This window comes from Sphaerodactylus townsendi, linkage group LG15 (assembly GCF_021028975.2).
Source record: "Sphaerodactylus townsendi isolate TG3544 linkage group LG15, MPM_Stown_v2.3, whole genome shotgun sequence".
Lineage (NCBI taxonomy): Eukaryota > Metazoa > Chordata > Lepidosauria > Squamata > Sphaerodactylidae > Sphaerodactylus > Sphaerodactylus townsendi.
In genome coordinates, this window is record NC_059439.1 from 19,960,222 (window position 1) to 19,975,810 (window position 15,589).

Genomic DNA, 15,589 nt, shown 5'->3' on the forward strand with positions numbered 1-15,589 from the left:
CAATGAGATTAGATCCATCCATAGTTGGAATGCCCCTGATTGGAACTGATTAAATGGGTGAATTAAGTTTATGTTTCTCTGTAGTGAAGAGATGCTTGAATTTTTCACTTTGGGAATTTGGTTTCATTATTCGGAGCTGATTTTCCGGTTTGGGATCGATGACCAGAGCTTTCAGGTAGAGTGCAGTACAAATGTTGGATTAAGAAATTTGTGCCCTTCTCTTTCAAAACAAAATGTCTTATTCCCCCCCCCCCCCCGCCCCATAGATTATTGAACAAACGACATGGCGTTATATATTTCTGCAGCAATAAATTAGCACATTTAAACAGAATCAAGTCAAAGTAACTATATCGTACAGTGGTGGGATCCAAAAATTTTAGTAACAGGTTCCCATGGTGGTGGGATTCAAACAGTGGCGTAGCGCCAATGGGTGGGGCATGACGGGGGCATGGCCGGGGATTCCAGGAGTAGGGCAGGGCATTAATAATTTCTGTTACTGTAAAAAACTCTTACTGTAAAAAAAAGTTCCTAATTTCCAGCTGGTATCTTTCTGTCCATAATTTAAACTCATTATAGCAAGTCCTATTGCCTATTGCCAACAGAAACAACTACTTCTCCTCTAATTGACTGCCTGTCAAATACTTAATACTTTCAAATACTTAATTTTGTTTCTAGAAATCAAAAGAAGGATACTTTCCTTAAACAAGGAACTTTACCATATTTCTAAAACATCTTTTTAAAACAGCCCAACAGGGAGAATTATCCCGTTTTCTACCTTCGCTAACCAGCCACATAGGAAACAGCAGGACTTTATTATTTTTGGACCAAATGGAATTTCTAACGGAAAATCAGACCCAATTAGTAACCCCCTCTCGGCACACACAAATAATTAGTAACCCACTCTCGGGAACCGGTGAGAACCTGCTGGATCCCACCTCTGCTTAGGTCCCTTCTGCACATTGTGGGACAGGAGATTAGGACTGAAAACTATATTTGATAAAGAACCACTATTTAATCAAAATGGGTTTTTCTCTCTTTCAGACCAACTGGTCATGAAAGAAAGGTAATATCACTAAGGGCCAGAGCCATGACAGAGAGTACATCTCATACACCTTTTAGGGCTAACCAGCTAGATAAGATGGGGTACGTGAATAAACACAGAAATGAAGAGATCAAAGGTTAGAATAGAGATGAATCTGATCAGATAATTGAAAATGTGTTTTTCTATATTTTAATGCACACTGAAATGATAGTGAAATATATGAAAAGTACCCAATTAGTAACCCCCTCTTGGCACACACAAATAATTAGTAACCCAGTCTCGGGAACTGGTGAGAACCTGCTGGATCCCACCTCTCATATCGTAAGAGAAACAGAGTGTCCGACAAGGATCTGAGAGGACCAAGTTCGAATTCCCACTCTGCATTAGAACCTTGCTGGGTGGGTGACCTTGGACTAGTCTCAGCTTAACTTCCTGTGCATGATCATTGTGAGACTAAAATGGAGGAAGAGAGAATGGTATATCTCACTTGGGGTCAACATTGAGGAGGAATGCAGGGGATAAATATGAAGCAGTAAGTACTTCTTGGTGGCAATGCTTACAAATATTAGTATTTACATGCAGATTTCATGGCAGTAGTTAAACCAAAGTCCACATAACTAAGAAAAAAAACACCCTTTAAAACATTTTCATGTCACTTTCAATGCTCTACGAGAAGAGGCTTTATTTGTTTTTCTTAGTTTGTTGGCTGCCTCGCCACTGAAAATGTCACGATTGTAACAGTCTACCAAACGAAAACGTGACCTCAGCAATGGCAACAGCCACTGCAGAAAAAGAACATCTTAAATCACTTTCAGAGTACTATGAGCAAGAAACAATTTGAAGGACAATGCAGAAAAAGATAACAGATGGTGAAATCCACAGACTCCAGCCAAACGTCCAGCAACTAAGACTCAATTAGGAAGAGCCAGACAGTTTGTTGGGCATAACTGTATCCCACAACTCCGGGGGGCCATTACAAAGAAGATCCACCCCTGCCTTGAGACGCCAGATGAAGGTATACAAAGCAGGGTCTCTGTTGCTGATCCCAAATGCCGGCATATTCTTATGGGAACAAATCCAGGTCCACTTCAGTCCTTTTCCTTCCAGACAAACTCTCTAGACTTATCCACATTTTAAAAGATCTATTTGTACAGTCAGTGAGGTAATTTGTTTCCTTAGGGAGAATATTTTGCTCTGAAGGACAACAGTCACAGAAATAAATAACAAGGAATGTCTACAGAGACCTCAGCAAGCGATTATATGTTCTCTTCCTTGACGGGGGCATCAGTTTCACTTCTGAACTGGATGAGAAAAGAATTCCTTCCGTATATCAGGTATATTACAGTTGTAACTAGATGACTATGAATATCTGACTTTATCTTCTGGGGATCTGTGCAATTTATTTATCTTTATTTACATCCACCGAATATGACAGATGATGGGTTTGTGGTGCTGAAAACAACAAGCAGTGTGACCCCATGCGTGTTTATTCATAAGTTAGCCCCACTGTGAAGAATGTAGACACTCTACACCCCAGATACTGTGGACAGGAGTACAAAATTAAATCTCGTTCACAGAAGAATGGGACCTGAATCTACCAAAAAGAGCCAATGGGGTACAAACTTCAGGAGACCTGGCGAACAAAGTAAGCTTCTGGACGATACCTGCAACCCCGCTCTTTTAGCAGTGGCGTAGGAGGTTAAGAGCTCGTGTATCTAATCAGCAGTGGCGTAGGAGGTTAAGAGCTCATGTATCTAATCTGGAGGAACCGGGTTTGATTCCCAGCCTTGCCGCCCGAGCTGTGGGGGCTTATCTGGGGAATTCAGATTAGCCTGTACACTCCCACACACGCCAGCTGGGTGACCTTGGGCTAGTCGCAGCTTCTCGGAGCTCTCTCATCCCCACCCACCTCACAGGGTGTTTGCTGTGAGGGGGAAAGGGCAAGGAGATTGTAAGCCCCTTTGAGTCTCCTGCAGGAGAGAAAGGGGGGATATAAATCCAAACTCTTCTTCTTCTTTAGTCAAACATCTTGCATACGCTTTGAATGTAGGGCGAGAAGGACTTATTTATCTGGGTTGCACATGGGTTCTTGGCATTTTTGTAGAGAAATAAAAGCCATTTATTTGGGGATATTTGGTGGTAGAAATTGCCGTCACGTTACAGCCAGCTAATGGTGACACTGTAGGGTTTTCGAGGCGAGAGTTATTGAGAGGTTGTTTGCCTTTGCCTGCCTTCTGTGTAGCAACCCTGAATGTCTTTGGTGGTCTCTCCCATCCAAACCTTAACCAGGACCAATCATTCCTTAACCAGGACCAAGCAGCAGTGGCGTAGGAGGTTAAGAGCGCATGTATCTAATCTGGAGCAACCGGGTTTGATTCCCAGCTCTGCCGCCTGAGCTGTGGAGGCTTATCTGGGGAATTCAGATTAGCCTGTACACTCCCACACACGCCAGCTGGGTGACCTTGGGCTAGTCACAGCTTCTCGGAGCTCTCTCAGCCCCACCTACCTCACAGGGTGTTCGTTGTGAGGGGGGAAGGGCAAGGAGATTGTAAGCCCCTTTGAGTCTCCTACAGGAGAGAAAGGGGGGATATGAATCCAAACTCTTCTTCTTCTTCTTCTTCTTCTTTGCTTCCAAGATTTGATGAGATGGAGTGAATCTGAGCAATCCAGGTTCAGGGAATGATGTTATTTACCACTTGACATTATTCTCCTCCATGCCACAAACATTTTCCATTTCCTGTTTCTACGGAAGAAACTTTGACTACACAAAGAGGGGCAGGACATTTTTTCAGGTGTGGTAGCAACCTTAGCTGTGGGAATAGCTTTGATTAAGACCAACTGAAATAGCACAATATTGGGCAAGTGTCTACTTCTCCAGAGCTCTTCAAAAACCAAGCAAGATTAACTTGTTGGAGTGTAGTGCCATGAAGCGAAGAGAAAATTAGACCCAAAGTTATGGAAACGATCATCCTTTCCAACGAAAGAATAACATCTCCATTCTGAAGCGGCAGAAATGAACAAGAGTCCAGTAGCCCCTTCAAGACGAACAAAATTTCACACAGGGTATGAGATTTCGGGACTCACAGATCATCTCTTCAGATACCTGAAGTGATTTTATCTGAAGACATGAGCTGTGGTTTACAAAAGCTCATGCCTGCTGGAAATTGTGTTCATCTTTAAGGTGCTGCTGGATCTTGCTCTTTTATACCGCTACAGAATGCTACCACAGCTACCCACCATAATCTAGGTCATTCTGAAGACACCTGGACCTTTCCAGCTATCTTTTAACCAACATAATTGATTTGAGAAAACAATCATTTTGCTTATGGCTGCCCAGAAAGAGTCACTCTTTCCATCTTCTCTCTTCCCCTTTATCTCATTCATTAACTAAACTCATTACGAGGAACCTCTGTTATGCCAGTGTCAGGGCAAATCTCTCTTTGGGGGTAGATTTGTGGCCCTGCAGGAGAGAAAGTGCCCGTTTGCAGGAGAGAAGTTTCTTAAGGGTTTAAGATGGCACTGTTTAAGATGGCACTGTTTGAGCCCAACATTTAGTTATGAATTCACTTCAACATCCATTTATGGACCAGCTGGATTCAAGTCCAGCAGCACCTCAGGTATTAGTCTTCGAGAGCCACAGCTTCCTTGTTGTTGTTTGTTTGTTTGTTTGTTTGTTTGTTTGTTGTTGTTGTTGTTGTTGTTGTTGTTGTTGTTGTTGTTGTTATGGGGGGGTTGCCATCAAGTCACAGCTGACTCATGGGAACCTTGTTGGATTTCCAAGGCAAGAGAGGTTTGGAGCTGGTTTGCCATTGCTTGACTCCACGTCTTGACCTTGGTATTCCTTGACGGCGTCTCCCACTCAAATACTAACCAGAGTCAAATCTGTGAGTGTGTGACCAGTCCATGGTCACTCAGCAAGCGTCCACAGCATGTGGGTTTTATTCCCATGCTGGCAGGGGCTGATGGGAATTGTAGTCCATGAACATCTGGAGAGCTGCAGGTTGCCGACTCCTGCCTTAACCACTACACCATAGGTGTCAAACTCGCAGCCCTCCAGATGTTATGGACTACAGATCCCATCATCCTCTGCCAGCGTCATGCTGGCAGGGGATGATGGGAACTGTAGTCATAACATCTGGAGGGCTGTGAGTTTGACACCTATGCACTATACCAATGGTGGCGAACCTATGGCACTCCAGATGTTCATGGACTACAATTCCCATCAGCCCCTGTCAGCATGGCCAATTGGTGTAAGGTTGCAGACCCCTGAATAAAATCCACATGCTGTGGACGCTTGCTGGGTGACCATGGACTGGTCACACACTCACAGATTTGACTCTGGTTAGTATTTGAATGGGAGACCCCCTCAAGGAATACTAAGGTCAAGATGTGGCCATGCTGGCAGGAGCTGATGGGAATTGTAGTCCATGAACATCTGGAGTGCCATAGGTTCGCCACCACGGCACTACACTGTACCATACTTGATCCTTCTATCTGTCCCTTTAACATCAATGTGATCTGTGAGCAATAATCTGGTAGTGTGATTTTGTGATTGTGCTCTAGGCCATGAAAAGATCCAATTGTTCATGTCCTAGGGTTTCCAACCTCCAGGTGGGGTCTGGAGCTCTCCTGGAACGACTGATCTCCAAACAGCAGAGAAGAGTTTTGGATCAGTTCTAGACACTATGGCATCACATCTTCACCCCCATTCTGCCTCCTGAACTCACCCCCTTTCCCCCATGCACCGCACCTTCCCCAGTCTCCAGGATTTCTAGAGCTGGCAGTCCTACTTTCTGTACTTGATCAATAGACATGTATGAAGGGGGGGGGGGGGCACAGAACATTTTGTGAAATGCTCCTTCAAAGACTTGCTATCTGAGCTTATTAGCAAGTTCAGTAGACATAGCAAAAAGACAGTTAGGAGGCTGAATGGTTGTAATGGTTGTAATTTACACAATTATAAATAAAACACGGAGAAAGCAAAGTAACTCATCTTTATGTTAACCAGTCAACTGAAATTCACAAGATTCAGTGACTAGGAGTTGAGAAGCTTATGAATGGGGAGAGGGGGAAAACACCTCAGACCCGCCCTGATGTAAATACAAAGTGGTCATTGTTTAAAACAAATTGCTTTGTTGGGCATCAGTAATTGCAGGTCCTGGCCTGGAATCTGTTCCTTTGGGAAGATAACCCTGAATGCACAACAATGGCCCTTTTAAAAGGCTTTAAACAATAGTATTTTAATGACCATTCATAGCCCTGACTGTTCCCTGGGGGCTTTTGCTTTAGGTCTCCTTGTTTCAGCAGAGGGAGAGAGACTGATTTGATCTGATCTGGCTCTTAAACTGGATTGAGGCTTGGCCCAGGGAATGTTACCACTCTGGCCTAGAAAATGTGAAGAGAAAATGGTGCTCTCGTGGGTCTATGACAGTGGTGGCGAACCTTTGGCACTCCAGATGTTATGGCCATGCTGGCAGGGGCTGATGGGAATTGTAGTCCATAACATCTGGAGTGCCAAAGGTTCGCCACCACGGGTCTATGAAGTGGGAAGCATCATTGGTGCTAATCAATGCCAGGTCCATCAACAACAAGACCATGGTACTTCGAGATTTTCTCGGTGCCCAGCAGGTGGACCTGGCAGGTGTCACCGAAACCTGGGTGCGCGAAGGTGAGACCGTCGCCTTGGGCGAAGTCGCGCCCCCGGGTTTCGCGTGCCTTCACCGATCACGAACAGGGGGCCGGGGGGGGTGGGGTGGCATTGTTCATCCGTGAGTCTATCCCCTTTAGGGCAGTCCCTGTCCCGGAGATCACTGGCATGGAGTGTGTCGGCCTAGAGTGGTTGGCCTCGGAGAGGTTGGCTGTTCTCCTGGTGTACCGGTCGCCTGGCGCGCCGGGAGGCAGCCTATCACGGCTGCTGGAGGTGGTGTCGGACTGGGCGTTGCGGTTCCCCAAACTTATTGTTTTGGGGACTTCAACATCCGCGTCGGCGCCGCCTCATGTATGGCGGCATGGACCTAGTGTCATCCATGGCGACGCTAGGCCTCTCCTTAATCAACTTTGGCCCCACCCATGAGGCCGGTCACACGCTGGATTTGGTCTTCGGGTCAGGGATGAACCTGGTCGTATCCTCTATCAATAGAGTGCCATGGTCCGACCACTATGCCTTGAAGGTCGGATGGACTTGTCGCTTAACTTACCCCGGTCTAGGCGACGGGCGATTTTGCCCGCCAGCGGAGACTTATGGATCCCACGTGGTTTCCTGAATGCTCTTCGGGACCCTGAACCCGCCCGGCACCTCGATGAGCAGGTGGAGGACTGGAATGCCCGGCTCTCCGATGCCATCGATGTTGTTGCCCCGGCGTCCTCCGCCCGTTTTCGGCAGCTCCATGGTATCACGGAGGAGTTGCGTCAAATGAAAGCGAGGTCTTAGACGTCTAGAAGCGAGTGTGGAGAAATCTCCCGACGAAGCTGCGCGAACATCTTATAGGGCGTTTATGAAAGCCTATGAGATGGCGACGAAGAAGCGAAGAGGGTCTTCTTCTCCTCCTCCATCGCGTCCGCTAGCTCTCGCCCAGCTCAATTGTTTCGCATATATTCGGTCATTGACCTCCTTTGTCAGAGAGGTCATCAAACTCTCAATTGGATATCAGCTGTGAGGCATTTATGAGCTTCTTTGCGGATAAGGTTGCGTCGCTCCGCCATGACCTCCCACCCACGTTGGCTACAATTAGTGAACTGGAGACTCCCTTGCCGTCTTCTGGCCCGATGTTTTGGCCCAGTTTTCCCTACTCTATGAAGCCGCTGTAGACAGGACCTCAGCTGCTGTTAGACCTACTACCTGTCCTCTGGATCCATGCCGTCTTGGCTTGTGAAAGCCTGCCAGGCGGAGCTACGACCCCATCTGTTGAGTATCATCAATAACTCCCTTGAGCAAGGAGTTTTCCCAGATGGGTTGAAGGAGGCAGTGGTCCACCCACTCTTGAAAAGACCATCGTTAGATCCTGGGGATCTGGCCAATTACCGCCCCGTCTCGAATCTTTCATTTCTGGGGAAGGTAATTGAGAGAGTGGTGTTGGAGCAGCTTCAGGGTTTCCTGGATGACACATCGGCTTTCGACCCCTTCCAGTCTGGCTTCCGTGCTGGGCATGGGACGGAGACCGTTCTTGTCGCCGTCACAGATACACTCCGTATGCAGCTGGACCAAGGTAGATCGGAACTGTTGGTACTGTTAGATCTGACCGCAGCGTTTGATGTGGTCAACTACGATCTTTTGACCCACTGTCTGGCCGTCTCCGGGGTGCAGGGCACTGTGCTTCAGTGGATTGCCTCGTTCCTCCGGGGGCGGACTCAGCAAGTGAGGTGCAGGGATGAGGCCTCCCGGAAGTGCCCGCTTGATTGCGGTGTACCCCAGGGGGCATTATTATCCCCGCTGTTGTTTAACATCTACATGCGACCCCTTGCTCAACTGGTACGGAGTTTTGGGCTGTCTTGTCATCAGTATGCAGATGACACTCAGCTCATTCTGCTGATGGAGGGGGGAACAGCCACCGCCCCTGCAGCTCTACAGCATTGTTTGGAGGCGGTCGCTGGTTGGTTGCGACAGAGTAGGTTAAAACTGAATCCATCGAAGACGGAGATCCTCTGGCTGGGCCGTGAGGGGGAGAGGGGATGTTTCAGCCGCCCGGTGTGGGAGGGGGTCACATTGGCACCAACCCCCTCCGGACGCAACCGGGGGTCCACCTGGATTCGTCTCTATCAATGGAGATCCAGGTGGCCCATATAACCCGGGTTGCTTTCTTCCACCTTCGCCAGGCCCGGCGGCTGGCCCCCTTTCTCTCCCAGACCGATCTGGCCACAGTGATCCATGCAACGGTCATCTCCAGACTAGAACTATTGTAACTTCGCTCTACGCGGGCCTCCCCTTGCATCTGATTCGGAGGTTAAAACTGGTCCAAAATGCAGCTGCGCGTCTGCTTACAGGCAGTGCCACCTGGGATCATATCCAGCCTGTGCTGCGCCAGCTGCATTGGCTCCCAGTAGAGTTCGAATCATCTTCAAGGTGTTGGTGCTGACCTTTAAGGCCTTACAGCGGCCTGGGACCTTCGATATCTTCGGGACCGCATCGCCCCACATGTCCCTACTCGGCCTCTTCGGCTCTGCGGAGGCCAATCTACTGAGTGGTCCCTGGCCCTCGATGATACGGCTGGCCTCCACACGGGCCAGGGCTTTTACAGCTCTGGCCCCAGCCTGGTGGAACACTCTCCCACCAGCTGTCCGGGCCCTGCGGGACCTTACTGAATTCCGCAGGGCCTGTAAGACGGAGTTGTTCCGCCAGGCCTTTGGAGGATCCAGCCGTTGATCGTGCCCCCCATGGCCTTTACATCAGTGCCTTTGCCATCTGGGGTTTGCTGATCTTCCCCCTGAAAGAGGGTTTGGAAATGGATCTGTCTGACGCCATTGCGTGTTAGTTTTAATCTTTCTACTAGTTTTTATTTTACTGCTGCTTTTAATGGTTTTAGTTATTTTACTTGTATACGTGCATTTTTATCTGTATATGTGCATTGTATTGTACACCGCCCAGAGCCCTACGGGGATGGGGCGGTATAATAAATCGAAAAAACTAAATAAATAAATAAATATTATATCAGCAACTGTGTGTTTCCCAACTCTGTCATGGCTGGGGAGCAGTAATGGAGAGAAGAAGAGTTTGGATTTATATCCCCCTTTTCTCTCCTTGTAGGAGACTCAAAGGGGCTTACAATCTCCTTGCCCTTCCCCCCTCACAACAAACACCCTGTGAGGTACGTGGGGCTGAGAGAGCTCCGAGAAGCTGTGACTAGTCCAAGGTCACCCAGCTGGCGTGTGTGGGAGTGTACAGGCTAATCTGAATTCCCCAGATAAGCCTCCATAGCTCAGGTGGCAGAGCTGGGAATCAAACCCTGTTCCTCCAGATTAGATACACGAGCTCTTAACCTCCTACGCCACTGCTGGGATTTTTTTGGGCAGAAGCAAGGAGGTCTCTTCTGCAACATCCAAAACCCAGCCCAGGGGAAGGAAGGGGCAGTTGCAGGCAAGAATTAACAAATAGGAAAAGACTGATAACACTTGCTGACATGCTAGACCTGTGTGCTAAAGAAAACCTCTAAATTATCCACCCTGCTCTTCCCAGAACCAAATAAAGAAACTCCAGATTAAGGGGATTTCTGCATTAATATATATTCTTTATGCATTCTTAAAAAAAACTCCCAACCCTGCTTGTAGAAAAACAAAATCTGAAAATGAAAGAACACACCTTACTTAACAGTGTGTTCTATATACATAAAGAACAGAAGGGAATTTCTGGAGCCTTGATCTTTTTTTTTTTTAGCAAAATTCCTATTGTACTTCCCCTGCCCCCCCCCTCTCTCTCTCTCTCTCACACACACACACACACACACACACACACACACACACACACAAACGTCATGCATGCTGTTTCTGTGTTGGGTTTGAGGATATAAAGTAGGATATAAAGATTTTGAATAATTTAATAAGGGATGCACTAAGGATCCTCAGATTGTTCTGGGATTGGGTATATTTGCACTATTTCTTGAGATATTTATGCCCCGGTTTTCTTCCCAATCATTCTCCTGTCCTGTGCTTTTCCTGTATGTTGTTTTATCTTCATGATGGCAACCAAATAAACCAGAAACCTGTAGGGAAGGCAGCCAAATAAACCAGAACCCTGTAGGGTAGGGCAGGCTGAGACCTTTTCTGCACATGGTATTTCTGTCAAGTCCCTCCTTTACAATGTTATGCTTCGGGTCCCCCCACCCCGCCACATGCTTTGGTGCCTCTCACAGTAGGGGCAATATTTTTGTCCCCCTCCCCCTGCCCCCATTTTTCCAGCTGTACTTTTCCTGCAAAGTTGTTCCCAGCTGAGCCAAATTCTCTCCATTGATGACGTGAAATTTCTCAGTATGGGGGGATTGGTATGTTTTGTATGTGCATGCTGTTCACTATTATAGGAGCAGCAGTGGCGTAATGGTTAAGAGCAGGTGCATTCTAATCTGGAGGAACCGGGTTTGATTCCCCGCTATGCCACCTGAGCTGTGGAGGCTTATCTGGGGAATTCAGATTAGCCTGTGCACTCCCACACACGCCAGCTGGGTGACCTTGGGCTAGTCACAGCTTCTCGGAGCTCTCTCAGCCCCACCTACCTCACAGGGTGTTTGTTGTGAGGGGGGAAAGGCAAGGAAATTGTAAGCCCCTCTGAGTCTCCTACAGGAGAGAAAGGGGGGATATAAATCCAAACCTGCTCCTCCTCCTCCTCCTCCTCCTCCTCCTCCTCCTCTTCTTCTTCTTCTTCTTCTTCTTCTTCTTCTTCTTCTTCTTCTTCTTCTTCTTCTTCTTCTTCTTCTTCTTCTTCTTCTTCTTCTTCTTCTTCTTCTTCTTCTTCTTCTTCTATTCACATCCCAGTTGCATCTCCAAACCTCATTTTCCTATGTTTTCTCTGCCCTCCCCTCTTACCCCTCCCTCAGTATCCCAGTGAGGTTAAAAAAATTTTTTTACACGTAATTCTAATAGCATTGTTTAATTGATTTAAAAAAAGATCTACCAGTGTTATAAAGCAGAAACACATAGTCGTCCATTTTCCCTCATGAACGTTACGCAAAGGGCAGTTTTTGATTGCTGTGATCTTGAACGGTATGTGCCGTGCATTCTTTTTCCCCTTTATCATTCTCCCTCTTTGAACTTTGAAATCTGGTATTTAACTTTTGTGTTTTGGCAGACGACTTTATCTTCTTTGTGCATTTCGAGGCTTTGCTGTTGCTGTTGTGGGCAGGTTAATGATTACTGGATACGAACAATGATTAACCCCACCCCACCCCTCATCCCTGCCTTAACCATTTTTATACCTAGAGAGCGTGTTTGGGGGGCAGAATATCACAAAGCACTACACACGCCACAGAGGCAGAGCAGTGAATGCAATATATCCCTGGTGACCATTAGGATACTATTGCAGGGGCAAGTTGATGGCATCTATCCTTGGTGTTCCCAGTAATTCTCAGGCAACGGTGGTTGTGGGGTTTCCTGGTGACGGAAGGAAACTCAAGGGCCCACTCTGCACAGCAAATGTAGAGTGGGTTGCAGTCGGGATAAAGTAACCCATTTTCCTGTTTTCGCATTCACATGCATCCAGGCAGGCAGCGATTGGAGCCCACGGAAACAATGCGGGTTGCTGTCGTGCCTTCGCACCGAGATATGCCTATTTTTTAAATTTTACCTCCCACCAATGTGTAGCCGTGCAGGCACGCACAAACGAAACCCCCCTCCCCCCCCCCCGCACCATGCTGACAGTGGCTTGGAGGTTGAGAGCTCGTGTATCTAATCTGGAGGAACCGGGTTTGATTCCCAGCTCTGCCGTCTGAGCTGTGGAGGCTTATCTGGGGAATTCAGATTAGCCTGTGCACTCCCACACACGCCAGCTGGGTGACCTTGGGCTAGTCACAGCTTCTCGGAGCTCTCTCAGCCCCACCTACCTCACAGGGTGTTTGTTGTGAGGGGGGAAGGGCAAGGAGATTGTAAGCCCCTCTGAGTCTCCTGCAGGAGAGAAAGGGGGGATATAAATCCAAACTCTTCTTCTTCTTCTTCTTCATCTCACGATACCACAACACGACCATCTGCACCTGCGTATCTACGCAGATGTAAGCCACAAAAATTTTAAAAAGGAAAGCAATGGCAAACGACGTATTGTCAAAGGCAAACAACTTTATAATGGCAAACTACTTCATAAACATAGTCTGCCTAGCAAACGTTGTGATGCAACATGATACCATGGGTCAGTAATGACTTGGCGCTCATACAGGTTACTTCCTTGACCTTTACTTTCCAGATCCTAGTCTGACAGGCTAACCAACGCTGGGGACACTATTAAAGTCTCATGGATAAATGTCACCCATGTCTGCTCATTTTCCAAACTCATCTTTTTTTTTTTCATTTGAAGAGGTGGAACTCATGAATTCCACATCAGTGACTGAATTTGAGCTCGCTGGTTTCCTGGACCTACGGAATTTCCACACACCTGTCTTTGTCACCTTGCTGGTGATTTACCTGCTCATCCTCAGCGGCAACAGCATCATCTTTGCCCTCATCTATGCCCACCCACGCCTTCATACCCCCATGTATTATTTCGTTGCCGTATTGGCGGTCCTGGAGGTGTTCTATACCACTGTCACCATGCCCAAGATGCTGGTTGACCTTCAGAGAAGCACTCAATCCATCTCTCTCCACGGCTGCCTCCTGCAAATCTATTTCTTCCACTCGCTAGGGATCACAGAGGCCTGTCTGCTCACAGCCATGGCTTATGACCGGTACTTAGCCATCTGCACCCCGTTAACGTATTCCTCCGCTATGACGACCAAACTTTGTTTCCAGCTGGTTCTGGCATGCTTCACTTGTGGCTTTGCCTGTCCTTTGCCAGAAATCATCCTGACTTCTAGGCTGCCATTCTGCGGGCCCAAACGCATCAACCATATGTTCTGTGATTTCGCTCCATTGATCAGTCTGGCCTGCACAGACATCTCAACCAGCATCGTCGTGGACTTCTCGCTTCACTCCGTCGTCATCCTCTGCCCCATCTTTTTGATTCTCCTCTCATATGCAAAGATCCTTCAAGTCGTCAGGAGGATCCAGAGCTCAAAAGGCCGCCAGAAAGCTTTTTCCACCTGTGCCTCTCACCTCATCGTGGTCCTGGCCTTCTTTGGAACCATCAGTTTCATGTACATGCGCTTGACGTGGGTTGAATCCCTGCATTACGACAGGATCATAGCGGTGATCTACGCCGTGGTCACCCCTCTCTTCAACCCCATTATCTATAGCTTGAGAAACAAAGAAATCAGACATGTGATCAAGCAGATCACTAGCTCCTCTCGACTGTCCTGTTGAGAAAAGAAATAAATGTGTTTGTTTCTGAGCTACTCAAACCTGTTTAATTATTTTTTTATTGATGGTAACTGGTCCCTGTATTTCATTCCTCCTTTAGACATCTACATCTATATATATAAACGTGAAATACCACTCACTGACTCATGCACAGAACTCAAAAACCACCGAACCTACAATGTTGAAATTTGGCACATCTGTTCGTTATGTGATTTAGGTGGCTAAAGGATTTTTCAAAATATTCAGTTTTACTCGAGTTATTACACATTTACTGTTGAACTCTGGCCATCTGTGTGAACATTCCAAAGATGACAGTTAAAAGCCTGCTTGTCAAGTTTGAGGATGCAATACAGGGACTAAAAATGATTCATTTCACAGGAGACTTTAATGAAGGGCACTTTGATGCTCTACTTCCATTTGTCGAATTGACAAGTTCTGATAATGCCCACCAAGCAACAAGCACAACTGAACCAATGGTGGCCCAACTGATTCTACCACCGACCTCCTCAACACATACAAACCTGTTCCTTATGTTGAAACTGGGAGGAGAGGGATTAAACAAAGAAAGCATTTGATTCGATTAAAAAAGACAAGTAAGGGAACCTGCTGCAAAATATGCGAAAAACAACCCGGATGTTGATAGAGAGGCTGTGAAAAAGTATGCTGAATGTCACCCCAAAGTGAACAGACAGGCTGTGAAAAAGTATTCCTCTAACAACCCACATGTTAACCAGACCACTATAGCCAAATACAATAAAAAAGGATTACAAACCAAATTATCACCTTGGACTAAAAAAATATTTGTCGGGTTTTGAATATGGCTCTCACATTGATTACTGTTATTGGAGACAAGGTTATTGCTCTTGGACTTCGATCACCCTGTGCTTGGTGTCATGCTCTGAAGTGGCGGGATGAGCCCCCAGGAATGTGCTGCAGTGGCGGTACAGTTCAGCTCCTTCCATTCAACCCTATCCTGAACCTCTTCACAGCCTTCTCACCCATCAGCATCCAATGGCAGAACACTTTCTTTCTGCTTCCCGGAAATACAATGGATGCTTCCAAATGACGTCCTTTGGAGCTCGAGAGGTGAAAGAGAGCAATTTCATGCCAACATTCAAAGTGCAGGGACAGGTCTACCACAGGATAGGAAGCCTCATGACGGGACCCCAGCAACGAGCCGGCCATTTCTTCCAGATATTATACTTTTGTTGGGGATGATAACAATGAGAGGGACATTCAGAGTGCTCCAGAGTTAGTTCACCTGACAGCTTGGTCATCCTTCAACCAGAGGGGAAAACCAAGAATATTATTTACAGGGAAGTTTTGAGCACTTAATCTGAGGGAGAAACGAAAACTGTATGCTGAACAAGTTATTAATATGGCTACGTAGACCACAAAGCTAGGAGTGGTGATTATTTGCCTTTTAATGTTTTATCCTGTGACAGAAACTCATCCTACCATTTGTAAACAGTTAATAGTGTTTATGAATTCATCACATTTGAAACTTTCACAGTATTTTTATCAGGTCACTTTTATCTTTTCACTATGTTTTAGTATTCTCAGTGTTTTTAACGGATCTTTATTTTTATGAATTCCTTAAATTGCAACCTTTAAGGGTATTTT

General features: G+C 46.7%; 1 protein-coding gene across 1 annotated transcript; it reads left to right on the top strand.

The window, feature by feature from the left end:
- The first annotated feature begins 448 nt into the window (after nucleotides 1–448).
- LOC125444023 (olfactory receptor 6N2-like) lies at nucleotides 449–13,969 on the top strand. The gene is made up of 3 exons (XM_048516461.1): nucleotides 449–467; nucleotides 10,931–11,013; nucleotides 13,031–13,969. The coding sequence occupies exons 1-3, from the start codon at nucleotides 449–451 to the stop codon at nucleotides 13,967–13,969; spliced, it is 1,041 nt and encodes a 346-aa protein (XP_048372418.1).
- Nucleotides 13,970–15,589: the final 1,620 nt, after the last annotated feature.

What these genes read in the sequence shown, in the direction of transcription:
- LOC125444023 (XM_048516461.1), top strand. An exon ending in TTCTCAGTATGGGGGGATTG is followed by an intron (nt 11,014 to 13,030) that starts GTATGTTTTGTA and finishes TCATTTGAAGAG; the next exon opens with GTGGAACTCATGAATTCCAC.